Source organism: Ovis aries, chromosome 24 (genome assembly GCF_016772045.2).
Source record: "Ovis aries strain OAR_USU_Benz2616 breed Rambouillet chromosome 24, ARS-UI_Ramb_v3.0, whole genome shotgun sequence".
Lineage (NCBI taxonomy): Eukaryota > Metazoa > Chordata > Mammalia > Artiodactyla > Bovidae > Ovis > Ovis aries.
The window spans coordinates 38794025-38819240 of NC_056077.1; the positions used below are offsets into that span (position 1 = coordinate 38794025).

General features: G+C 56.4%; 1 protein-coding gene and 1 non-coding gene across 5 annotated transcripts in view; one reads left to right on the plus strand and one right to left on the minus strand.

Moving 5' to 3' along the window:
* GRID2IP (Grid2 interacting protein) overlaps nucleotides 1–21190 on the minus strand; it is a 34998-nt gene extending 13808 nt beyond the window's left edge. For 2 of the 4 annotated variants that reach the window (XM_042239948.2, XM_042239947.2), the window contains exons 1-7: nucleotides 12313–12360; nucleotides 6008–6256; nucleotides 5701–5786; nucleotides 4840–4909; nucleotides 4279–4373; nucleotides 3825–4008; nucleotides 1119–1273 (exon numbers count right to left, since the gene is read on the minus strand). In XM_042239948.2, the coding sequence (XP_042095882.1) occupies nucleotides 1119–1273; nucleotides 3825–4008; nucleotides 4279–4373; nucleotides 4840–4909; nucleotides 5701–5786; nucleotides 6008–6256; nucleotides 12313–12326 (853 nt within the window). In that variant the 5' untranslated portion in view covers nucleotides 12327–12360. Of the gene's footprint in view, nucleotides 1–1118; nucleotides 1274–3824; nucleotides 4009–4278; nucleotides 4374–4839; nucleotides 4910–5700; nucleotides 5787–6007; nucleotides 6257–8770; nucleotides 8915–12312; nucleotides 12361–13425; nucleotides 13581–20770 lie in introns of those variants that run through there. The other 2 variants (XM_060405730.1, XM_042239946.2) reach the window with 2 other exon arrangements.
* Nucleotides 519–591, plus strand: TRNAG-CCC (transfer RNA glycine (anticodon CCC)). The gene has a single exon. It is a non-coding gene; the product is annotated as a tRNA-Gly (tRNA).
* Nucleotides 21191–25216: the final 4026 nt, after the last annotated feature.

A 25216-nucleotide genomic window follows, 5' to 3' on the forward strand; every position in this document is an offset into this window, starting at 1 on the left:
ACACCTGACGCCACCGCCCGCAGAGGTGACATGGAAGATTCCAGGTCAGGGCAGAAGTGTGGGAGGGACATCTGCTGCCCAGTCTGCATCTGAGTTCACACCCTCTCCCCCCAAGCCCCAATCGTGGGTCCCCAGGGCGAGGGTCAATGGGCGCTGGGGGGGGCACGTAGGGGATGTGCAGGCTGTCCAGAGCAGGTGCCCAAGCTTTGGCCCCCTCTGGATGCCCGCAGCCCACGTGCTGAGGTGTGTGTGGGCAGCAGTGGAACGGCATGGGGGTCACAGGCTGCACAGGGACCCACAGGCTCTCATGTGGGTCTGCGGGCTTCAGAGCCCACCAGGCAGGGTGAGCTGGCCGTGTGCTCACAATCCAGGTCTGTAAACAGTGTCCACATGGGCTCCTTCATCTGTGCCGCCCTCCCTGGGGTGCAAAGCACAGCCACTGTGGAAACCCTCACATGAGGGTGAGAAACCCGGAGACCCCTGGCGTTAGATGTATGTTTGAAGTCTAAGGTGGGATTTCCCTGGTGGTCGAGTGGCCAAGACTCTGTGCTCCCAAAGCAGGGGCCCCGGGTTCAATCCCTGGTCAGGGAACTAGATTCCACGTGCCGCAGCTAAGAGTTCACACGCCATAACCAAAGATCCCACATACGGCAGGGAAGATCCGGCACAGCCAAATAAACAAATATTTTTAAACAAGAGTCTAAGGTTATCCTGCTTTAGGGATCAAGCTGGGAAAGTGCATCTGTGGAGCCAAGCAAGGGACCAGCCTGGGGGTGTTGGGCATGTATCTACAGTCGAGTCTGACTCTCTGCGACCCCCTGGACTGTAGCCCGCCAGGCTCCTCTGTCCATGGGGTTCTCCAGGCAAGGATACTGGAGCGGGTTGCCATTTCCTACTCCAGGGCATCTTCCCGACCCAGAAATCGAATCTGTGTCTCTTTGTGTTTCCTGCTTTGGCAGGTAGAGTCTTCACCACTGGGCCACCTGGAAGATGCTAGCTACAGAGCACAGGGGTGCCTGTGCGAGTGGGAGGGGCCAGGCCGGCTGTAAAGCCTCCCTGCTGAGAACAGGCGTCTGGCTCCTCGCCTGGTGGGCGGGCCAGGGGGCGGGGCCGCTCACCGGTCATGGCCGTGTAGCCCAGGAAGCAGGCGATCTTCTCCTGGCAGAGTTCCTGCTCCTCGTAGGTTAGCAGCTGGTAGATGAACTGCCAGAGGACCTGCTTGGCCGGAGTGTCGAGCACCGGGTAGACATCGACGATGAGGGTGTCGATGTTCCTGGTGGGGGAGGGGGGTGCAGAGCCAGGAGTTCGTGACTCAGGGGCTCACCAGAGTGGCCAGGGTGGGGGACGCGGGCCCTTCCTCTCCTTCCCCAGGCAGAGAAGTGGGCAGGAAGGCTGGCTCTGCGGACAGCCTGCCGGACTCAAATCCCAGCTCTGCCACCTGCCAGCCAAGTGATCTTCTCCAATTACTCATTTCTCTGTGCCTCAGTTTCCTCCTCTGTAAAATGGGAGACAAAGGAGTTCCCTGGCGGCTCAGGGGTCAGGACTCTAGACTTGCACTGCTGTGGCCCAGGTTTAATCCCTAGTCGGGGGGGAACTAAGATCCTGTAAGCTGGGTTGCTTGGCCGGGGCCGCGGAGCGGGGGCGGGGCGGGGAGTGAGGGGAAAGCATCTACCTCACAGAGCTGCTGTGAAGATTAAAATGGATAGAACGGGGCGTCCCTGGCAGTCCAGTGGTTAAGACTCCACACTGCCAATGCAGGGGGCACAGGTTTCTCTGGTCAGGGAACTAAATTCCCTGCTGCAGGGCCAAAACTTTAAATTAAAAAACATGTATAGAACATATTTGGAAAACTGACTCAAGGGACTGGCAAAGGATGGCCCAAGGCCCCAGATTTGGCCCCGCCACCTGTTTTTGTAAAGCAAGATTTATGGGAACATGGCCACCCGCGCTGGTGTATATTGTCTATGCCCATTTTCAAGTGACAACAGCAGAGCTGAAGGGCTTCAGTTTTCAGTGGAGACGGTATGGCCTGCAAACCCTAAAATGTTTGCTGTCAGGCCCTTTCCAGAAACAGTTTGCTGATCCCTGCATTGTATGGAAAAAAATAAAACTGATCCTCACAGAATACCACATATAAAGATGAACCCTGGGTGGATAAAAGACCAAACTGTGCAAGGTATGATTATAAAACTAACGAAGATAATGCAGGAGATTTCTTTTAACCAAGGAGCAGGGAAGGACTTCTTGAATAAAAATTCAAAAGCCAAAGCCAATAGGCCCCCTATGCATTGACTGTGATGATACAAAATCAAGAAAACCTGGAGCTGATCATACTAGATATAACGGAAGTAATGAGAGAATAACAAATGGAAGAAGATACTTACAATGTCTAAAATCAACAAGGAATCGGTACCTGATTGAATTCTGGCCAATTTCAAGTTTTGCTTTTTGGAATTTCCTGTAATTTTTCCCACATATATTTGTTCCATGGTTGGTGAAATCTGGAGATGCAGAACCCACAGATATTGAGGGTCAACTGTGGGTGTTATAACTTGGATGAATACTATAGTTTAGTTGCTAAGTCACGTCTGACTCTTTCGACCCCATGGACTGTAGCCAGGCTCCTCTGTCCATGGGATTTCCCAGGTGAGAATACTGGAGTGGGTCGCCATTTCCTTCTCCAGGGGATCTTCCCGACCCAGGGATCGGGGTCTCCTGCGTTGTAGGCAGATTCTTTCCCACTGGGCCACCAGGGAAGCCCGAGTGAATGTTGAAAACGTGCCAAATGAAAGAAGCCAGACATAAAAGTCCACACACTGGGGCTCCCTGGTGGTCCAGTGGTTAAGAGTCCGCCTGCCAGTGGAGGGGACATGGATTCGACCCCTGGTCCAGGAAGAATCCCACATGCTTCGGAGCAACTAAGCCCGAGAGTCACAACCACTGAGTCCATGCTTCGCAACAAGAGAAGCCGCGGCAACAAGAGGCCCACGCACCGCAGCTAGAGCGTAGGCCCTGCTCTCTGCAACTAGAGGAAGCCCGTGCGCAGCAACCAGGACCCAGCATGGCCACAAATAAATAAATTAGAATTTTAAAAAGTGGGAAAATAATTATAAAGAAGTCCATGTGTCGTATGCTTCCAGCATTTGAAATCTCCACAACAGGGAAACCTACAGAGAAGGAAAGTAGATTACTGGTGGTTTAAGGTGAAGGGGGCGTGCGGGGGGGTGAGGGGGTGGGAACAGCTGTGAAATGGTTGGGACTTCCTTTGGAGGCGATGAAAATGCCCTAAAACTGAATGTGGTGGTGGTTACGGCACATTTGTGAACATGCTAAGAGCCAGCGCGTTGTACACTCAAATGCGTGAATTGTATGGTATGTGAATTATATTTCAACAGACATATACATTTTTGTTTAAACCGAAAAAGGGGATGAAGAAGTAATTGGCTTTGCAAAGACCAAGACAAGGACCCTCTGGGCTGAGGCATGTGATAAACACTCCTGCTGCCGCTGAGGTGGGAAAAGAAAGATGCTACTCCAACCCGAACAGGGTTGGGCTGGTCGTGAGTGCTCCTGGGTGGGTGTTTCGAGGGTCCTGCCAAACACACTGCAGGGGCTCACTGTCTGCTTCAATTTACAAAGAGGGCTGGGACCTGGCCAGGTCACGTGGCTAGGAGGTGTCAGAGTTGGGGTTTGTTTAGGGCAGCCCAATGGCCGCCCCCCACTCTCAGGAGAAGCTCAGGCAGGTGAGTGGTGGTGAGTCCTGGCAGGATTTGGGTCCACCCACACCAGACCTCACCCAGCCCCCGCCACCCTGGGGTGACCACCTGTGCTGGAAGAAGCTCTCGAGGGCCCGGCAGACCCCGTAGCGCTCGGGGGGCGTAAGCAGGTGCTCCAGCTGCTGGCTGAAGGTCCTCCCCTGCACTCGGATACTGGACGGGAGGATCTCTGCCACCCACTGCAGGGAGGTGAGCGCCGACGACGGGTTGGGGGAATCCATCGAGTCGGAATCTTCCGGGGTGCAGGCCACAGGAAGGAGACGCACGAGTGAGCTGGCGTCCCCAGGCCAGGCAAAGTCTGCCCTTCGGCTGGGGCCAGGGGACCTCCCGAGCTGGGCTGAGTGCTGAGGACGGGGCTGGAGGGGGAGCCCTGAGGCTGCCCAACCTGGGGAGGGAAGCTGCAGGGGAGAGCAGAGGCCTCGGCAGACTCGGGAATCCCACCCCTGGTGACCCAAGTAGGGGCTCCAGCGGCCAAGGTGGCCCAGGGCCACGGGTGTCTCACCGCTGGCGAACGGGACGAGCCCCTCCTCCACCACCAGCGTGGGCATGGCGCCGCTGCCCTGGAGCATGGACACCACCTTGTCGTGGGAGCAGTTCCTGCCAAGCAGAGGTGGCCCCAGAGGGCCGACCCAGCATGACCCGAGCGCACAGCCAGCCGCCGGACCCCCGTGTCCTGCTGGTGGAGGCCGCACGGCGAGGCCACAGGTCAGCTCGAAGCCAGGGCCCTGCCTGCAGGAGAAGCTCCAGGCCCAGGGCCAGCTGGACACTTGTGGGTACAGGAGGCATCATGACCCCAGCCCCCCTGGGTAGGTCCCCCCCACTGCCAAGGGAATGACACACACGACCTATTCAACTCTTCGCCCCAAGCATGGAGCCTGGGTGTCTCCCAGTTTGAAGGACGATTTGACATCCTGGAGGGTAGGAAGATGGATTCACAACTTCCCATAGGAGGGGGAACAAACAGGGGACCAACTGGTCTGAGGCCTGTGGCCAGGATGTCCCAGGAGTCAGGAGTCCTGGGGGCTGTTTGCCACTAAGCTCCATGTCCCCAACAGCCTCTGACCTCATGTCCAGTCCATTGAGGAAGAGGATCCGGTCGCCTGACTTGAGAGAGGCATTGTCAGCCGGGCTCCCTGGAAGCAAGGTGAGAGGGTGGGTCAGCTGAGCAGGGACCTGCCCCTGGGAGCCCCATGTTGTTGTCCTGTTTTACAGGCGAGAGAACGGGTGGGTGGCAGAGATCAGAGGAGCCTTTCTCACAGATCCATGCACCAGAGATGTGGGATGCAGAGGGGCAGATGGAGCTCAGCATCAGCAGGTGAGCCCATGGGGATGGGTCACTGCAAGTGTCGCGCTCAGGGAGGGGCTGAGGGGGCAAGACAGGCCCAGTGACCCCGCCCTGTGGGTGGTGACAGGGTGGGAGAGCTCAGTGCAGTGCCAGGAGGGAGCCGTGTTCCCCGCAGAGAGCATCCACAACGGAATGAGCTTCCTCCCCAAGAAATGAGTCTTCCCTCCCCTGCCGACCCCTCACTGGAGGGGCGGCAAGGAGGATTTCCTTCGGATGTCTCCATTCCACAGGGGCAGGCCAAGCATGGAGGAGGGGAGTCCCTGGAGTCTGGATCCTGGGAAGAAGCCCTGGAGCCCTGCAGCCTGCCCAACAAGTGCCCAGTTCTCAGTGGGCAGTGGGCACAGGGAGGGTGGCGTGGGGGCCCAGGAAAGGTCTGAATGGAGAACTTGGCTCTAAGGTGGCCCTGCTCTTGGAGGGGGTTAGCCCGGACTGGGGAAGAGGTGTCATCTGGGTCGGCTGCTCTGGGACACTTAGAGGACACAGGCTCCTCAAGGTTGGGACCTGAAGAGGGGAGCAGCTGCTGACCATCGACCTCACAGGCTCCTTTGCCCCGTTCTGAACAACCCACCCATCCCTCACCAGGCAAGACAGACTCGATCCAGACAGGTCCATGGCCACGCAGCGTGAAGCCGAAGCTCTTGTTGCCCTTGTACACTCGGACTGTCCTGGGGAGAAAGAAGGGATGGGGTGGGGGTCGCTCAGTGTGCCTTTCTCTGGGGAGAGGAGCCCGCGGGGAGCAGGGGATGGCAAGGTCCCGCGTCCCGCTCCCCTTAACCTCTCCTGGACCCCAACCCCTAGGTGCCCCCGCTTCGCCCCCGCGCCTTCGGCCCGGGTCTCCATTCCTGAGCCCACCGACCAAGAGGCGTCCGCAGCCCGTCCCGGGTACCTGCGCGCGCCCCCGGGGCCCGCGCGGCCGCCCAGCAGAGAGGCGGCCTTGCGCGGGGGCGGCTCGTCGGGGCGGCGAGGGGCGGCGCTGGCGCGCGTGGACACCAGGAGGCGCTCGGGCCGCTCCTCGCTGCGGCTCCGGCGCAGCCGCTGCGCTCCGTGCGTCCGCCGCGCGCGGCACAGCTTGCCCAGCAGACCCTGAGACACCACCTCGTCGAAGCGCGCCCGGTGCTTCTTGGGGATGAAGATCCTGCGGGCGAGGACCACAGAATCGGCAAACTTCGTGGGCGCCATGGGCGCTCTCCTCCGCCCAGGAGTGGCCCGGGGCATCAGTGTCCCCCTCGGGGCCTGGACTCGTGCCCTAGTGTGCCCGGGTCACCCGAGGGCCGCGGCGCCCAGCTCGCTCCACTTGGGGAAAGCCTCCTTTCCCAGGTCCCCGTTACTCTGGCCTCAGCGCCCTCCAAGACCTTCCATGGGCCTGTTCCTTCTCTCCCCTTTGTCTTCTCATCTCTGGCTTCCCCGGACTCCCTGTCTCATGCCCTCACACCAGCCAGGCCAAGCCGCAGCCAGCAGTACCCCCCCCCCCCCAACCACCTTCTCCCTGCCTGATTCCAGGAGAAAACCGAAGCCACCACCCGCGCTGGCGTCAGACTTCACCTAGACCCTCAGGAGACTCCGAGCCCCACCGCGGGTCTCTTGGCAGACCCCTCAGCGCGGGTGGGGACCACGGCATCCAGTCTTGCTCCTACCCTTTGACCCAGCCTGTGGCCCCCGCCGGCACACTCTGCTGTCCTAGCTGACCTGGCTTCACCCTTCAACACCCTTCCTCCAGTTTAGTCCAACATGTTTTAGGAAGTCCCTGCTATCAGTGCCAGCCAGGCACGGGGCTTCAAAGCTGAAGGCACTGTGGTTCCTGCTCTCAAGCGGTTGACCTGGAAGTGATGAGAGGCCCCGGGGAGGCTTGCACGGTCCCCTGTTGAAGTCCACAGCCCGGGACGTTTCTGTGGTGCCCCTGGGTCTCCTCTATAAGGTGGGAAGCTCTCGGAGGACTGGGTCTGTAGCTCGGGTGTGAGCCACGGTGACCGGCCAGGGCTGAGCAGAGTTAGGACTCAGTGAAGCAGTAAAGAGGGTGGCCCAGCAGTGGCCCCCCACACCTCTGAGGAATGGCAGCGGTCAACATCCTGGGGTTCCCTGGCCCCTGGCAGAGGATTCTCAGGCTCAGAGGGAGTCCGTCTCGTTCCAGGGCTATGTGGCTGCCCATGGCTGAGGTGGAACCCGGGCTCTGGGCCTCCACACTGTCACCAGGCTCCATTGAGGGCCCTTGAAGTTCTGGTTGCTAGTGAGGCCTCCCTGGCTGCGTCCCAAGGCTCCTTTCCCTGTTCTCTGGACCAGGAGCCGGCGCCAAGGGCATCGGGGGAGGGCAGGGAGCAGTGGCCTTGCAGCCAGCGGACATACAATCCCTCGGAGGTCGCCTGATGGCCCCCACTCAGCTCCCTTGATCTCTGTGGGTAGGTTTAATTAGGGCAGGTGGCTGCCTGGTGGGAGGGAAGGGATGAGCATCCTTGGGGAGGAGGGTGCACCCCCCGCCCTGCCCCGTGAGCTCTGGTGCAGATCCAGACGTTCCAGGCAAGCGGAAGGCAAGAATGATGGCCTGCTCGGCTCTGCCAGGAGAGCCATCACCCGATACACTCATCCTTGCCCACCCCAGCGATTCCCGAAAATCCAGCGCCTCAGCCGTGTTCCCTGGATGGTCTTTCAAGGTCTGCAGAGCCAGACGTCTCTGTCTGCTGGCCTGCATGGTCCCCGCCCGCCTCCTGCCCAAGCAAAGCAGAGATGACAGGTGGGAAGTGTCTGCTTCACCCTTTGGGCTCCAGCCTCAGGCTCTAGAATGTATCAGCCCAACAGCCGCAGCCCCTAGGTCCAACCCTCTAGCAGCAGTTAGAAAGGGCCTCCCCCACCCCCACAGTGGGAACCAGGGTGAGTCACCAACTGCCCAGGTGGGAGAAGGCTGGGTACCCTCTGCCCTCCTCGGTGTCCGTGGGGCTGAGATGGGAGCCTCGCCTGCCTGGTGTGCCAGATACCCTTCCTGGCTGGTGTGGGCCCTCCGTGCGCCTCAGTCTGGCCCATGCACTGCAGCCCTGGGTCTGCTTGGAACTGACAGTCCCGGCAGATCCAGGTGCAGTGGGGCCTCATAGACCACTGTGGCTGATGGATGGACGCCCCTTTGAACCACACCTGACTACAGCTGTCCCCAGACTCCCAGGTCCCTGCTGTGCCGGCAGGTTTCTCTGTGGCCACCGGGCTCTTTGGGAGGCCACCCAATGACCTTGCACTCAGAGTTAGTCCGTTCTCTTAGGGGGCCAGGTCCAAATCCAACTCCAGATTCTCATCGGGGGTTCCCACAAGGCCCTCTCTCTCCATCACCGTCTGTGCCTCGCTCTCTTTCTAGTTCCCTGGATCTGTCCAGTCACACGAAGGAAAGAGGACTTTTCAATTCCATCCTTGGTCCCCACCCCGCATCCCGACCCCTAGGGCGGCGGGCCAGTGCCCACAGCGGGGAACCCCCTCTTTAATACCCTTCGGGTTTATGTCCACCCTCCCAAGCCCCTGCCCCCAGTCAGGCTGGCTCGCTGGGTACGCACCCAGAGCAGGGAAGCCCCTCGGTGCCCGAGCCCCACCCCTTTTCAAGTCAGCCGGAGGCGGGTCCGTCGCACCAGGGCGCGCGGTTCCCGGGGGCTCAGTACGCGCGGTTCGGGGAAACTACCGAAAGTGCCGAGAGAAGCCCTGGTCCTTCCCCATCTGGAGCTGGCGAAGGCGGCGCGCCAGGTGCCGATGGCCCGGGGGTGCGGAGCCCGGAGCGGAGCGAGGGCGCGGCGACTCCACGCGCCTCTGCCGGGCGAGCGCGCTCAGCCCCTCCCGCCCCTCTCGGGTGGCCCCGCCCCGCCCCGCCCCGCCCCTCCGGGAACTCCCGTCTGCTCCTCGCGAGCTGGGGCCGTTCGAGCCGCCCCTCGGCCTCCTCTGGCCCCCAGTCCACGAGCCCTTCCCCAGGCGCCTCGCCTCTGATCCCTCGGGCTGCGGCGCCCCGGAGAATCCCCCGCACTGGCAGCGAGACCGATCCCGACAGTTCAGAGGAAGCTCCGATTGCCTTATGTAGAGTCTAGGAAGGCTTTCTGGAGGCGGTGGCCTTTATGCTAGGACTGAAGGACTCAGCCGGTGTTAGCCAGGGAGACCTTCCCCACTCACCCAGGGGGAAGCTCCAAAGAAGAAGAGGCTAGAGAGGGAGGCCTTGAAAGCCCTTGTCAAAGCTCAGCCTGCACTCATGAGAACAGAGAGGAGCCATGGGAGGGTCTAAGGGTTTAAGAGGAGGTGGGGGGGTCCTGAAGGTTTTGGTACACCAGGGATGGGGCGATGCTGGGAGGGGCACAGTGAAGGGTGTTAGGATGGGACAAGCGGCCAGTCTCTAATGAGCAGTAGAGTTAATGAGACCTGGGGGCAAGTGAGGAGGGGGCAGGTGAGGGTGATGGTGGGGGAATAGGGGGTCTCCCTGAGATGAATGTGTTCTACTGGAGAGGAGAAGCCAGAGCCTGTCCTCACTTGGGGTCCCCCGGGGCCTGGCCTCAGCCCTGCTCACAGTGAGCACAGCTCCCTGCATCCACCGGACAAGCACGCTTACCGTCCCGTCATGACAGAGCCCTTCCTGGTGGTCGTGCACCAGCTGTGACGGCCCAGCACCCGGAACCAGGCCCGCCCGAGGACTGTGACGACTCCACGTGTCTGTGGGCACTGGAGCTGTGACCACGGAGATGCTCCTACTTGAATCTGGACGCAGCCAGCCATGCACACACTGCTGTGGGGCCACCTCAGAGCTGGCGCCTCTGACCCAAAGCAGCACAGGGTGGGCTGGACTGGCCTTTGCTCAAGCATCTGCCCCAGCAAGAGGGGACTACCAAAGGGCAGATCACACTCGGCAGGGCTTCTCAATTGGGGGTGACTTTACCCCTCAGATGACATTCGGCACTGTCTGGGGACAGTTTTGGTTGTCACAGAATGACAAGCGGGAGGAGGGAGGAGGCCAGGAATGCTGTAAGCTAAGTACAGGAGAGCTCCCAACAACAGAGAAGCATGTTGCTGGTGCCGGGGTTGAGAGATCTCTCTAGGGAGAAAGAGACCTTCCCGAGGGTCAACCAGTTTAATCTAGCATGTGCTAGACCGCCTGGCACTGCTTCTGACACGCTGGCACCAAATTTTCCAAGTAACCTTGTGTGATGTTGTCTCTGACACTTGTCATTAAAGCAGAAGAGGATAAAGGAGGTGCTGGAACCCTAAAGCCCAGTTTCTCAATGAATCTCTTTGATGCTTGTAGTTGGCAGAGTCTATTTACATGCTTTCCCACCAAGAACCCTGCTGGGAACACATGGAAATGATCAACCCTGTTTTATGGATAAACTGTTGAGGTTAGTGAATCTGCTCAAGGTCACACTGTCCATGAGTGGACTGGGGGTTCAAGCGAGGTGTGCCAGGACTCAAAACCCAGCTTCCCCAACCACCTCAGTAGCTCCCCTCTCCTCTCCCCTCCCTTCCACCCGATCCTTCCCTTCTTTGCCTGTTCCCTGAAACACTAGCAGGGCATGAAGCCCACTTTGCTTGCCTGTTCCCTCTCAACCGCGTCACACTTTCCAAACTCCCTGGCCTGTCCTAATTAGAAAGTCATTTTTATCACTTCATCAAACTGGGATCCCTTTGGGGACAGACCCAAATCAGGCTCTGAGCCACAGGAGTAGCTGCCATCGTAAAGAAAGATAAGACCGTCTACTTACATCGCTGCCACTGACCCAAATCTCACCCTCGCGGCTACACTAAGATGAAGAGGCCACGTTGGCCAAGATTGATGCAAGTTGCGGATGGACATGCTCCCCGTGTGCACCGTCCTGTAGGGCAGCCACCAGCCAGACGGGGCCACTCCATACTTGCCGTGTGGCTGGTGAGACTGTGAAGCTGAATTTTAAATTGCATTTTATATTCATTAAGTTTCATTTTAAAGAGTGACATGTGGCTAGTGGCTACTGCTCTGGCTGACCCAGCTTCACGTCCTCACTGCTCCTTTCTCCGCGAGTCCTCTGCTTTGGCCCCTGGACCACCCTCAGAAGCTGCGTGGTGATGTAAGTGGTTCCAGCCTTGGTCAAGCGTGCACACGCACCTGCGCACATATATCTCCATCTACCCTGTGCGTCCTCAGGTGGCCAGGTTGTCGCACTCCACTCCCCTCAGTCGCAGGGTCAGAGCCCTACCAAAGCGGGGTGCCTCACAGCTAGGCACAGTTGGTACCTGAGATTGGGTTCCGCAAGGCGGCACTCCCACCTTGGCATTCTGGGGTTCCCCTCTGTAGCTGGATGCCTGGCCCTGATGAGCTGTCTTCCCTCCTCCACAGGACACATGGCTGCACCCCACTGGTCGCGGTGCAGCCCTGGAACTGCCGCCTCCTCTGAGCAGCCTGCCCTGACAGTCCCTGTGCTGCCCTTCGGCTGGTGCTCAGCTCTCAGAATCACGGAAAACTGACTCTATGCCATTCCTCCGTGCCTTCTCGGAGCTCTCTCGGGAAGGGGCTGCGTGGGGATCACCACTTGACCCCTAGAACCCAGTCCATCAGCCCCTGGAGCCCGGTGGTGGGGGTGGGGAGTGAGGGATAGGGGCGGAAGCCACGCCTGCCAGGGGACCCCTCTCTCTGCAGAGCCCAGCTGGGCGCCGCCCCCTCCTCCGGCAGCCTCCCCAATTTTCCTGTCTCATTGACACGCGCTGACAACAGAGGCTGCTGTTTCATCTTCCCCAGCGGCGCCTCGGGGACGCTGCGGGGACGGGGCATCCCCAGGGGTCCAGAGTTCCCGCTTCCCAGGCTCTCAATCGAGCACGCCCAAGGGGGCGCCTCCTCCGCTCCCCGCTTTTCCTGACCCGCTGCCAGCAGCTCCGGACGAGCGGAGTAGGGGAAAGGCAGGAACGGGGGTGTCCCAGGAGGCAGATCGGCTGGCCCGGCAGAGGCGGTGAGGACGGAAGCCTGGGCAGCGCCGAAGGGAGGACCGATGAGGCGGACCGCGAGGGCCTCCGGCTGCTAAGAGCCGTCAGACACGCGTGCCAACTTCCCCGGGGACAGCCTGGCCGCCGGGCCCCTGGCCCAGCCCTGGTGCGGAGGGGCGGGGCTGCTGGCCCCAGGGAGCCCTTCTGCCCCAGCGCATCATCTCTGCAAATTTGTTTCTAGATGTAACTTTTTTTTCCTCTCCGATTTTCCCGGCAAGGGGCAGACCCCTAACTCACCCAAGGCAGCTCATGGTGGCCTCTTTCGGTGGCCTTCTGTGCTCCGCTGCAGAGCGGAGGCGCAGCGACCGGCTTGGGGAGTGGGGGTGGCCAGCCAGGTCCCTGACATTGGCCAGGCCCAGAGGGAGGGGCAGGCTGCGGGGTGAATGGCAGCGAGGGAAGGGGATGGGCTGAGCCCAGGAGGGGGAGGGGCGGGCTGGGGGAGCCGGCGCCGCCCTGGGAGCAGGGGGTGCAGAGCCAGCCCCGCAGGATCCTGGTGGGGAACACTCCACTCAGGCCCAGGGAGGTCTGATCAAAGCCGTGCAGTGCGGGGCAGAATGATGGTGGAGATCAGGGGGCTGGGGAGAGTCCCAGGCCATTTCAGATGTCACAGGACCTACCAGGAGGTTTTTTTTCCCCCCTGAAGGATGAATTTAGAGTCCAAAGCTGAGCAGAAAGTGCTCAGCCAATTGGTTCATGTTCTTGTGAATGCTACTCATGTGCTGTATGACTCTGGGGCAGTCCCTTAACCTCTCTGAGCCGCGTCTGCCTCTGGAACGGGGATAATGAGAGTACTGGTGGGATTCAGTGAGAAAGTGTTCCTCTGGGGCCCTGGTGAGGTTCTTGGCACCCAGCTGGCATCATCAAAGGGCAGAGCGAACACACTGTTACTAGGATGCAGGGGTGGGGGTGGGGTCCCGGGGATCAGGATGGGCCCAGCACAGTCCCATTCCTGCGCCAAACTGTGACACAGCACAGCTCCTGGCCCTCGAACTGTGCCATTATTCCCTCTCATGAAGAGCTAGGGGCATCTTGGTGATAACGTTGGAGGCTTCTGTGGTCTGGGTTTGGGACAGAGCAGGGCAGCAGGAGGTGGATCTTCTCTGCAGCCCGTCCCAGCCCAGCAGTTGGCAGCCCTTCTTTCTCACTCAAAGTGACACCCTGGCAGTGGCAGCACCAATAGCTGCCCTTTCCAGGGTCAGCCTTTGGGGTCACTGACACAAAACCCTAGTTTTGGGGCAATGGGGTGTTTGGGGTCCAGCTCAGGGGCTGACCACACAGCAGCAGCAGCACCTGGGGTGGGGGCAGGAGAACAGACACCCCTGCCCGCCCATCCCGACCCTGAATGAGTACCTGAGGTTCTCCAGGAGGGGCCTGCGGGCCTCGGGGGGCAGCACCAGGGTGAGCGCCCACACCAGCTCGTCCACCCGTTGCTCCACCGCGAACCGCTTTAGAGCAGAGAACACCTGCTCCTTGGCGGTCGGCTGGTCCCCCAAGATCTCGTCCACCTGCGGGGAGGGGTCTGATGAGTGTCCCAAGGGCCCCAGGGCAGAATGCTGATTCCCCCCCTCTCCCTTCCTCCCTCAGGACAGCGGACGTGGCAATGCTGCCTGGGCCCCGCTGTGCGCTCCTTACCCAGACCCCGGCAGACCCCACAGCGGCCCCCACGAGGTGGGCCGGGCCAGCGTCTCCACTTCTATCTAAGGGAACTGAGGCCACTAGAGGTAAGATGTCCTGGCCAAGGCCATAGTGTCATGACCCAAACCCAGAGATGGCCCATCTACTGACTATTGTGAGGATCAAAGGAATCGATCCAGGAGCTTAAACACGTGCCAGGCGCTCGGTAATTGCTAGTTACTGTTGTTGTAATACTCTACTCCCTTCCACCACACTGCGAGCTGAGAGATCACACGAAGAATGCTCTGGCTCCAGGAGAAAGCCCCGGAGCACGCCTCGCTCTGCATTCTTACTCCGTTAATGCTCCCTCCAGATCTGTGTTTTCTTCACCTTTGTGTATACACCAGCTAATGCGGGACACAGCACATCTGCTCAGAGGATTCTGAATGACCACTGGACTTGGGCAGCTCAGTGACAGTGTCCACAGCCTAAAACTGCACCTGCTGTTTTACCCCACGATCCTGCACCTGGGAACATATCCTCAACGTGTCCTGACAATCTCACGATGATGTATGAGTGAAGAGGCTCACCCTTGCCTGGTTTATGATACTGAGATGTTGGAAGTAGTATAAATATCTGACCTTATGGGGTAAACAACTGTAGCACATCCACTTGGGGGATATTTGTCTTTCCTTGGCTATGCAGCCAAGATGGAAGGAAGTCCCAAATCAAGCGGGAGGCAAGACCTTGGTCCTAATGGTGCAGCCTCGGGCAATTGGAGGCTGTTGCCCAGGGGCTTCGGTTCTTGAAGGAATGATGCGGAGATGTGGAGACGTGGAGCTCACACAGGGGTGTGACAGAGCCCTGTAGTGCGCCCTGAGCAGACTCATCCTGAAGGCTGCTTAGGACAGTTGTGTTCTAGGTTGCACATTCTTTCTTGGTTCTAAGCCGAGGAGAAGGGGGTGACAGAGAATGAGATGGTTGGATGGCATCACCAACTTGATGGACAAGAGTCTGAGCAAACTCCAGGAGATAGTGAAGGACAGGGAGTTATGCTGTGCTGCAGCTCATGGGGTCACAAAGAGCTGGACATTACTTAGCACCTGGACAAGAGGAGGTCTCCAGTGCCAACTCTGTGAACTGTTCCTCCCCCAAATTCCTTTTCTGCCCCAGTGAGTAGAGTCAACTTCCGTTGTTTCATAGCCAAGTTCACTCCATACTCTGCGATATTGGGCACCATTGATTCCAGGGTGAGCACTTTTTTTTTTTTTTTTTTTTGCCAAATCATGGGGCATGTGGGATTTCAATTCCCTGACCAGGGATCGAACTCATACCCTCTGCATTGAAAGGTGGAGTCTTAGCCACTGGGCTGCTGGGGGAAGTCCCTGTATTTTAAATTTTAGCATCTCTGAGATCACTTTGTGTCCTGTGGCTCACTGTCATTCCTGTGCACGTATGAGTTTTGTCATAGGTCTCATATTGTTACTTCCACAGAGTTATATACATTGCCGGTACTAAATATGTCCAAAGAAGTCTAAAAGCCCTCTATCAAATTAAGTGACTACAATTAACTGCAAATTAAGTGACAAGAAGATAAGGAAGCACGTATCATGGGTTAGATGGCTTGCAATTGACAGTGTCAGAGGTAGTGTGGTACCATTTGGTCAGACAGAATGATGCTGTAGGTCTTTATTTAAAGACTGTGGTATGCGGAGTGATGGCTAACGAGTTCAGGCCTTCTTTCTGGGTAGTTATGATTATGCTCAGTTGTGTCCAACTCTTTGCAGCCCCATGGACTGTAATCTGCCAGGCTCTTCTGCCTGTGGAATTTTCCAGACAAGAATATTGGAGTGGGTGCCATTTCCTACCCCAAGGGATCTTTCCAACGTAGGGATCAAACCCTCATCTGTGTCTCCTTCATTGGCAGGTGGATTCTTTACCACTAGCACCACCTGGGAAGCCCTTCTAGGAATGATGAAAATGTTCTAAAATCGTGGTAATGGTTGCACAGCTCTGTGAATATACTAAGAACCACTGAACACACTTTAAATGAATAAATTGTATGGTATGTGAATATATCTTGATAAAGCTGTTATAACATAATGGAAAGTGTTTGTGAGAGACAGGCAAGGTTTCAAATAGAACACACAGTGTTACATTTTTATCAGAGATAATTATACACACATCTGCATAGGGAATATGCACTGAAGTTTATAGTGATTTTGATTATTTTTACGCCAATGCTTTCCTTTTTTTTTTTAAATTTGGCCATTTGGCATATGAGATCTTAGTTCCCTGACCAGTGATCGAACCTCCGCCCCCTGCATGGAAGCTTGGAGTCTTAACCACTGGACCACCAGGGAAGTCCCTAGGTTTCCATTTTATTTTTTAGGCAGTGAGCTTATATGACTTATACAATCAGGAAAAGGAATGCATGTTATCGTTGTTCCCTTTCCCTCTTTATTTTTTAACTGTTGTAAAAATGCACATGACATAAAATTTATGTGCCAGCAAAAGTCCGTCTAGTCAAGGCTATGGTTTTTCCAGTGGTCATGTATGGATGTGAGAGTTGGACCATAAAGAAAGCTGAGCACCCAAGAATTGATGCTTTTGAACTGTGGTGTTGGAGAAGACTCTTGAGAGTCCCTTGGACTGCAAGGAGATCCAACCAGTCCATCCTAAAGGAAATCAGTCCTGAATATTCATTGGAAGGACTGATGTTGAAGCTGAAGTTCCAATATTTTGGCCACCTGATGCGAAGAACTGACTCATTGGAAAAGACCCTGATGCTGGGAAAGATTGAAGGCAGGAGAAGGGGATGACAGAGGATGAGATGGTTGGATGACATCACTGACTCGATAGACATGAGTTTGAGTAAACTCCGGGAGTTGGTGATGGACAGGGAAGCCTGGCATGCTGCAGTCCACGGGGTCGCAAAGAGTCGGACACGACTGAGCGACTGAACTGAACTGAAGATAAAATTTACCACTGCAGCCATTTTAATACGTACAGGTCAGTGGTATTAAGTACACTCACCATGCGGGATAACCATCACCACTCTCCAGTTCCAGGACTTTCTCATCCTCCCAAACAGAAACCCTGCCCCCATTCAGCAGTCACTCCTCATCCCCCCTTCCCCAGCCCCGGGGAAACCACTGATCTATTTTTCAGCGTCTCTGGATTTGCTTGTACTGAATATGTCTCATGACTGGAATCTTATACCATGGGCGCTTTTCTGTCTGGCACTGTTACTTTTTTAATGGAGCAGTTAACCACTGTCTGTCCATACTCCAGCAGATTCCCTGCCTTGTTAGTCGAGGGTCTGGGGGTGCCTCTGGGTGCTGACATCCTGAGCCGACCCTGAAGCAGAGGTGGGAGGCTGGGCGGCTGGGTGAGCCCAGGAGACGGCCATGCGTCTCTCTCAGGCCCATGTGGGTCCCAACTTCAGCCAGAGCCGGGGCCATTCATTACCCCTTCCACTCACCTCCAAACGTATCAACAAGCCCCGCATCTTTCCCCTCCACCCCCGACTCTCAGACGATGAAGAACCTGCCCCCTTCCTGGGCAAGGCCAACTCACAAGGCCGCCGAGTCACCAGAGTCCCCACTCTCTCTTCCTGCCACCTACTTGTCACTCAGCTCTCAGTTTGAAAGTTCCCTCCTCAGGGAGCCTTTCCTGACCACTCTGATCAAGTGGCCCCCAAGACTCTCTCACCTCCCTGTTGATTTCTTCCCTTCAGTGATCATCATCTGAAATAGCTAGTTTATTGAATTGTCCATAGACTCAATGGATGTGAGTTTGAGCACACTCTGGGAGATAGTGAAGGACAGGGAAGCCTGGCGTGCTGCAGTCCATGGGGTCACAAAGAGCTGAACACGACTGAGCGGCTGAACAGCAACAGCATCGCTTTGTCCACGTGCTTCGTTTGTTTCCCACAATGCGTGATGGCAGGCTCCCCTCTTGGTCCTGTGCACAGCTGTGTCCCCACTCCTTGCTGGTCAGAGCGCCGTGAGCAACAACTGCAAAACGCATGGATTTCAGTGACGCTACTGCCTCCTTCCCTTTGGCTCATACAAATTGTTCGCTTCTCTCCCCGCCTATAAATAAATCAGTAAACTCCTCCCTTGACTCCACAACCCTATCAGCCTCTTCTTTCTGTCCAGAGCCGTTGACCCTGGCTATTTTCATACAACTGTGCTGACCCGCTGCAATCCCCCTCACCCTTTGCCACAAGCGCTCCCTGACGCCGCTGCTCTGGCCAGGGGATCCCAGACGGCCCTCCAGCCCATGGTTTGCCCCTGAACTTCAGAATTGTATATACAACTGCTTCCTAAACGGCAGCACAGTGGATGAGGAAAGGCTTCCCGGAGAGGGTGACATCACAGAGTGTGAGCAGGTATTAGCAGGCGGCTTCGAGGGCACCCAGGCCAAGGCCACGTTCTGTGCACGGCTGAGTCCTAGCAACTGCACCCCAGATCTCCTTCACCAGACGAGATGGCCCAAGATGCAGACCTGACATCTTACTCCTGTCCGGGCCGAGCACAGGGCCTGGTGCATTCAGGGAGCGTTTACAGAGCTCAACCAAAGAGCTGTAGGCGGCCAGCCGTTCTCAAGGTGCGCGGAGTAGGCTGCAGTACCAGTCACCCCCTCCTCCAGAACCCACCAGGCCCAGGAAGGTCAGTGGCTTTGAAGCCAAAGCCAGCGGCAGCCTCGTTTCAAAGGAGAACATGGCTCTCTGGAAAGATGTTTTATGTAAGAAAGAGGAAAAAATAGCTCCTCCCTCCTGGGGCCCCACCACAGTGCGGTTTTGGTGTCAGCTATTACCCAGACGCTCTCAACCTACATCGAAGCATGAGGCACCATCACGGGACACTAATGGATTTTCTATTAAGTATCAGGCTCTGCAAGGAGGAGAAACTGGGGCAGGGAGAGTGCTGGCGAGAACCCGAGAGCTGATTGTCGGAAGCTGGTGGGGGGCTCCACAGCTGCCCTTGATCTTCTGGAGGTGGTCTTTTCTGGGGATTTATGGAGCTGCTTGGCGAGCTCTAACCAGAATCCACCACTCCCTGTTCCCCTTGTCAGAGAATGCGCAGAAGCTGGCCTGGGCAGCTGGTCAGACTCCTCCCTAGGCCGCAGCCTGACTTTGTTTCCCCACCGAGTCCGCTCTGCTCACCTGGGAGCTCTGACCACCTCCCCTCTGACTTTCCAGGGATTGGATGGCGTCTGGGGCGGACTTCTGGGTCTACACTGAGTCATCTGGGATGACTTTACCAGGTGAAATGAAGCAGACTTCACCAGCTGCTGTGGTCTGAATGTTTGTGTCCCCCCCCTCCAAAATTTGTGTGCTGAAAATCGAATGCCCCGGGCGATGATGGTATTAGGAGGCTGGGCCATTGGGAGGTGACTAGGTCATGAGGGTGGCGGTCTCATGAATGGAATTAGTGCCCTTATAAAAGAGCCTCAGGGATTTGCTGGCAGTCTGGTGGTTAAGACCTCATCTCCCAGCACAGGGGGTGCAGACTTGATTGCTAGTTGGGGAGGTAAGGCATCCCACATGCCTCTTGGCCAAAGGAAACCAAAACATAAAACAGAAACGATGCTGTAAATTCAATAAAGACAAAAAAAAAAAAAAAAAGGTCCACATAAAAAACCTTTTTTTGAAAAAAATAAAAAAATAAAAGAGCCCCATACAGATCCCTTGCCCTTTTCATCACGGGAGGACAAAACCAGAAGTTTGCAATCCAAAGCAGGCCCACACTCAAGCATGCTGGAGCCCTGTTCTCAAATCTCACGCCTCCAGAGCTGTGAGAGGGAAATCCTGTTGCTTATAAACCACCCAGTCTGTGGTAGTTCGGTTACGGCAGCTGGAACAGATTAAGGCACTGCTGCTGCTGCTACTAAGTTGCTTCGGTCATGTCTGACTGTGTGCGACCTTAGAGACGGCAGCCCACCAGGCTCCCCGTCCCCGGGATTCTCCAGGCAAGAACACTGGAGTGGGTTGCCATTTCCCTCTCCAGTGCATGAAAGTGAAAAGTGAAAGGGAAGTCGCTCAGTCGTGTCCAACACTTCTTGACCCCATGGACTGGAGCCCACCAGGCTCCTCCGTTCATGGGATTTTCCAGGCAAGAGTACTAGAGTGGGTTGCCATTGCCTTCTCTGATTAAAGCACTAGGGCTCACCAATGTTTCTAGAGGCTTCCCTCATAGCTCAGCCGGTAAAGACTCTGCCTGCAATGCAGGAGACCTGGGTTCGATTCCTCGGTTGGGACGGACGATCCCCTGGAGAAGGAAATGGCAATCCACTCCAGTATTCTTGCCTGAAAAACCCCCATGGACAGAGAGCCTGGCGGATCCATGGGGTCGCAAGAGTCGGACACGACTTAGTGACTAAACCATTTCTAGGTCTTCCCGTCTTCCTGGACACACAGAGGACTACATTTCCCAGCATCCTTTGGGATCAGTGGTGTGATTAGTTCTGGCCAATGAATATCCACTGAAAATGCAGGGATTCGCTTCCTGTCCCGCCCCCACCCCGCCCCGCTCACCCTCGGAGTCCTTAAGAGTTGATGGACAATCTTCTAGGCTCTCTTCTTCTACAGGGAATCTTGGAGCTTCATATTGAGATGGAGAGAATCTTCTGGGTTGAAGGAATCATTCTATGTTCTGCATTCTACTAATATTATTGTCTGTATTCTATTCATCTACATTTTGATCAGGCTGGTGGTTACAAGGGTGTATGCCCTATGTAAAGTTCATTAAACTGTACGCTTAATGAATGTGCTTTACTGTATATCTGTATTACCTTAATTAAAAAAAGAAAAAGAAAAGCAACTCCCACAAATCAAGCAAACAAAAATCACGAAAATTTAGGACAGGACTGGAAGCTTGAGCATCACTATATTTCTGATAAATCTTTCGTTAGATGTTTCCTTAGCTCCAGGCTCCCACTCCTGGCCTGAGGAAGGCCTGCCTGGCTCCTGACGCTCCGGGCCCACGGGGCCCAGTCCCCCAGAACAGCGTCCCTAGAGCCCCACCCCAGACCGCCTGTCCCTTAGGGCCCTGCCGCGCCCTGCGCGCCCTACCTTGCGGCTGAACTCCTGGGCTTTGCGCCTACGCTCTCGGTGCACGGCGTCGGGGCGCTTGCGGCCGGCCAGGCGTAGCAACTCGCGGCCCAGATAGAGGCCGCGGCTTGAGCGCGGGATCCGTAAGGCTGTGGTCAGCGGCTCGAAGCCGGAACCCGCGCCGGGGCAGCCAATGGGGCCGGGGAGCACGCCCAGGCTGGGCGGCACGCGCGGGCAGCGCCGGGCCAGGCGCACTAGGCGCTCGCGGCTCAGGCCGCCCACAGCCAGCCCCTCCACCTCCAGGATCTGATCCCCGGGCCGCAGACCCCCGGCGTGTGCGCTGCTCCCTTCCACCACATCCAGGACGAAGCAGGGACCCGAGCCCCCCAGCCGGAAGCCGAAGTCCTCTGGCCATCCCTGGTTGGTGGCCGGCATGGCAGTGGTGGCCGTGCAGCTGGAGGAGAGAGAGGTCACAGGGGATTCCTTGCGGCCTTGCCCACAGGGCTGCATGCCGCTCAGACTCAACGCATGTGCCAGTCTGAGCCACTGTTCTTCCTCGGCCTCTGTGTGGACCATCAGTTCTTAGGATATCGCCTGACCTCCTGGACCCGGCTGTGCCTGAAAGTCACCAGTTTCAATGTGACAAAAGGACTTCCCCTCAGTAGTTAGGAGTTCACAAACTCCTGCTGACTTTGGGGGTTATTTGCCTTTTGAATTGATCTTCTTGAGGAGCCATGATATGGCTGCTTTGGGGTGGGGGAGGGGATCGTCCTTTGGGCTCCTGGCTCTAGGACAGGCTCAGGGGAGGGGAGGTGGCTCTATTCTCTGAAAGCAGATGATGGCATGGGCTGGAGACACAAACACATCAGGGGTGGCAAGGGTGACTGCCTGGATGGAACAGTCTATCTGTGTATTTTTCCATATGTCTGATGAGAGCAGAGATTCCTTACAGGCATCCATGGATGACCGCTGAAACTGTAGGTAAGATATGATGTAAAGCCTTAGTTTTCTGGGGGAAGAGTCCGTAGTTCTAAGGAATTCTAACCTCTGGCTTAGAAGAACCTCTCGGGGCTGGATTTTGAAGGCCCTGGTTTTGGTCCCCCCCTCAGCCTTCTGAAGATGTTTAGACAGCCCTCCCACCCACCCTACGGGTTTTGTGTTCCTGTTGGCTCCATCTCCCAGGAGCTGGCCTCTCCCAAGACACTTGGAGTTGGGGGCAGGGAGGAGGCCCCAAGAGTATCATGGACTGGGGAGGAAAGGCCTTGAGTGACATCCAGTGGGACCTGTCACCTGCCACCAGAGGGCTTGGTGTGAGAACTCCTCACACTGGGTCAGGTGGGGCTGCCACACCCCGAGGCTGGCAGGCTCACTGCCGAGCCCACGCGGGGGCCCTGGTCCTCCTCTGCCAGGCAGTGGTGCTGCCACGGAGCCTCAGGGACACTTACCTTGTCACATGGGGGCAGTGAGGGACTCCTGGGTCCACTGGGCCCAGGTGGGGTCGGGGCATCCCTGGGTCTTGGAGGGGCCTGAGATCAGTTCTTGCCCCGTGAGTCAAGCAGTCAGCTCGTTCACAGGCAAAGGCGTGCTGGCTGGAGACTGATGGGGCCAGGCCCCTGCCCCCCTTCCACGTGCATACTGGCTCTGACCGGTGACCTGCAGCAGGGCTGCTGCTCAGAGGCCAGAGCAGCTTGCTCCCAACCTGTCTACACCCAACCTGGGGAGCCACAGAGCTGAAGAGGCTGCCGGCACTCAAACCCCTCGGCGCTTTTGAGATGCCTCCAGCCCTCCAGTGCGTCCTCAGCCCTGCAGGTTGACCTAAGCCCTCTCCCATCCATGTAGAGCTCCCCTCTTTCCCCTTCACCTGGAAACAGGAATCCAGGCTCCCAACAGGGCTCACCAGGGGAGGCATCCCAGGCTACCCGTCCCAGAATCTTGGGTACCGCGCCTCCCTCCGGGTTTGCTCACCTTCCTCCCTGGTGGTGGCAATGGCTGTGGGGACAGAGCACGGTGCTGGCGGGACACCTGGGGACGCTTGCTTATTGCCAGTCCTCTGCTGCTCAGGGCCTTGGCACTGGTTACTAATGCATCAGAGGTGACAGCTGGAGTTTCTAAGGCAAAGTGATCCTCCGAGTAATCTGAGAAGGCCCCCGTTACCAGGAGGACCAGCAGCATGGCTGGACAGCTTGGCCAGCACCCAGAGTGGCTGGCTCCTGCTGCACGGTCCTGGGGGGATGCACAGGGAGGCTCAGGCAGGAGCCAAGACTGACCAGAGCTGGGCCTGGGGCTGGGTCCACCCCTGAGGCTGCAGAGCTCGGCAGGTGCGTCAGGAGGATTCAGTTGGGCTGTTTTGGGGGTTCTATGGGGGTTCACTCAGTCCAGTGATGGCAGAGGGGACCACTGAGACTCACTGAGGCATGATCTGATCCCCACAGAGGACACCACTGCCTGAGCCCCACAGGCCAGGCTTAGTGGTGGGAGAAGGGGAGACCCAGGCCAGAAAAAGAGCTTGGGATGAGAGAAAAGATGCTGACCTAAGTAATTATGGAAAGGACCGGGGTCTGTGAGACGAAAGGCAAAAGGAACCACGCATAACACTGTGCTCTAGACGGTAAGGGTGGCCCCTGCAAGGGTGCAGGTTAACAGTTCTGAAATCATGCCATACATGCACATGGGCGTTGAGCGATTATGTCCGCAGACCACGGGAGCCGGATTCCTCTGCGTTGTAGTGGGAGGTTGCAGAGGAGCCTACAACAGACAGAAACGTTTACAGATATGCGCATGGACACAGCTTAGTGGCAGTGGCAGTGCTCGGTTGGATCTGACTCTTTGTGACCCCATGGACAGCAGCCCGCCAGGCTCCTCTGTCCACGGGATTCTCCAGGCAAGAATACTGGAGTGGGCTACCATTTCCTCCTCCAGGGACTCTTCCGACCTAGGGATCAAACCTGGGTCTCCTCCATGGCCGATGGATTCTTTACCACTGAGCCACCTGGGGAGCCCACAGAGGTTAGTATCTGCACCTAAGTTTGCCGGCTCTGTCAGCTGAGAGGGCTTGGAAGCAAGGATGTTCCCCCCAGCAATGAGCACATCCAGTGTGAAAGCTTGATTTCTAAGATCCCTGCCCAGAACAAGGAGCCCAGGCTCCTTGGAGAAATGGCTGATTCCAGGGCTGGGGCGGGAAATACAGGAGGTGAGCCTGGACCATCTTCTAGTGCCAGAGAGTAAGCACGTGTGGACACACACACACACACACACGCACCATGGGGTTTGTCAAAGGGACACAGAAGCCAAAGGAAAGGGCTTCCCATAGCCGAAATTGGAACAATCTGAGCAAGAATGTAAATCATATAGACTTGGGTTGTAACATAAAGTATAAAATAAATATCAACAAGTTTACACTAATATAAATAACTGGTTAAATAAGTGGGGAAAAGAGACAATCACCTGGACAAGCTACTTCTCCTTAAAGGAGAACTCCCACCCTTAAGTGTGGTCTATACTTGGCGACTTCTTTCCAAAGAGGAGACAGTACTTTACGGTGGAGAAGAGTGATGGACATGACCTCAGTCAGGTGGTCAAGGTGATCACCATCAGGGGAAGATCAGGTTGATAGCAAGGACCCTTTATATGATTGACAAGAATGGCACTTTGCCTGTGTGGTCTTCCTCTGCAAAACCTGTAACCAGTCTGCCTATGAGAGAAACTTCAGGCAAACCTAGATTGAAGGACGTTCTGAAAATACCTGACTCTTCAAAATGGTCAAGGTCATCAAAAACAAGGAAAGTCTGAGAAGCTGTCACAGATTGGAGACGTGGTGACTAGATGCAGTGTGGGATCTTGGGATGGAGAAGGCACTTTCGGTGAAAAGTAAGGAAATCTGAATTAGCTAATAATAATGGATCAACATTAGTTCTTCAGTGGTGACAGATGGACCACAGTAATGTAAGATGACAGCAATAGGGGACGTTGGGTGCAGGGTAAGAGGGAACTCCATACTGTATCCCAACTTTTCTGCAAACCTAAAACTGTTCTAGAATTAAAAGTTGATTTTTAAATCGTTTTCTCAGGATGTGGGGGATGGGGATCAGATAGATTAGAAGATGTCCTTAACAGGTCGCCGTGATTGAGCTGGATGCTCTCCAGAGCTTGCTTTAACCAAAGGTGCTCCAAGTTACTGCGTGTGTGACTGGGTGTGTATGTGTGAGATGGGTGTGCTCTAGTGTGTGTGCTCTAGTCTCGCGTACATTATAAACTCTGCTACGATGATAACAGTATATCATTGGGAAAAAAACAACCCATGAGTGAACAAGAGTGTCCCCAGCCTGGTGGAAGGGTGACTGAGGCTGTAACTGAACTCATCTTCAAGCGCAGCTCTGAATGCGTTAGGCTGCAAAACTGTTGTACTGCGTGGTAACTGGACATAAACCAAGGTGGTCACATGGCTGATTTACTTGGGCTGCTCTTTCG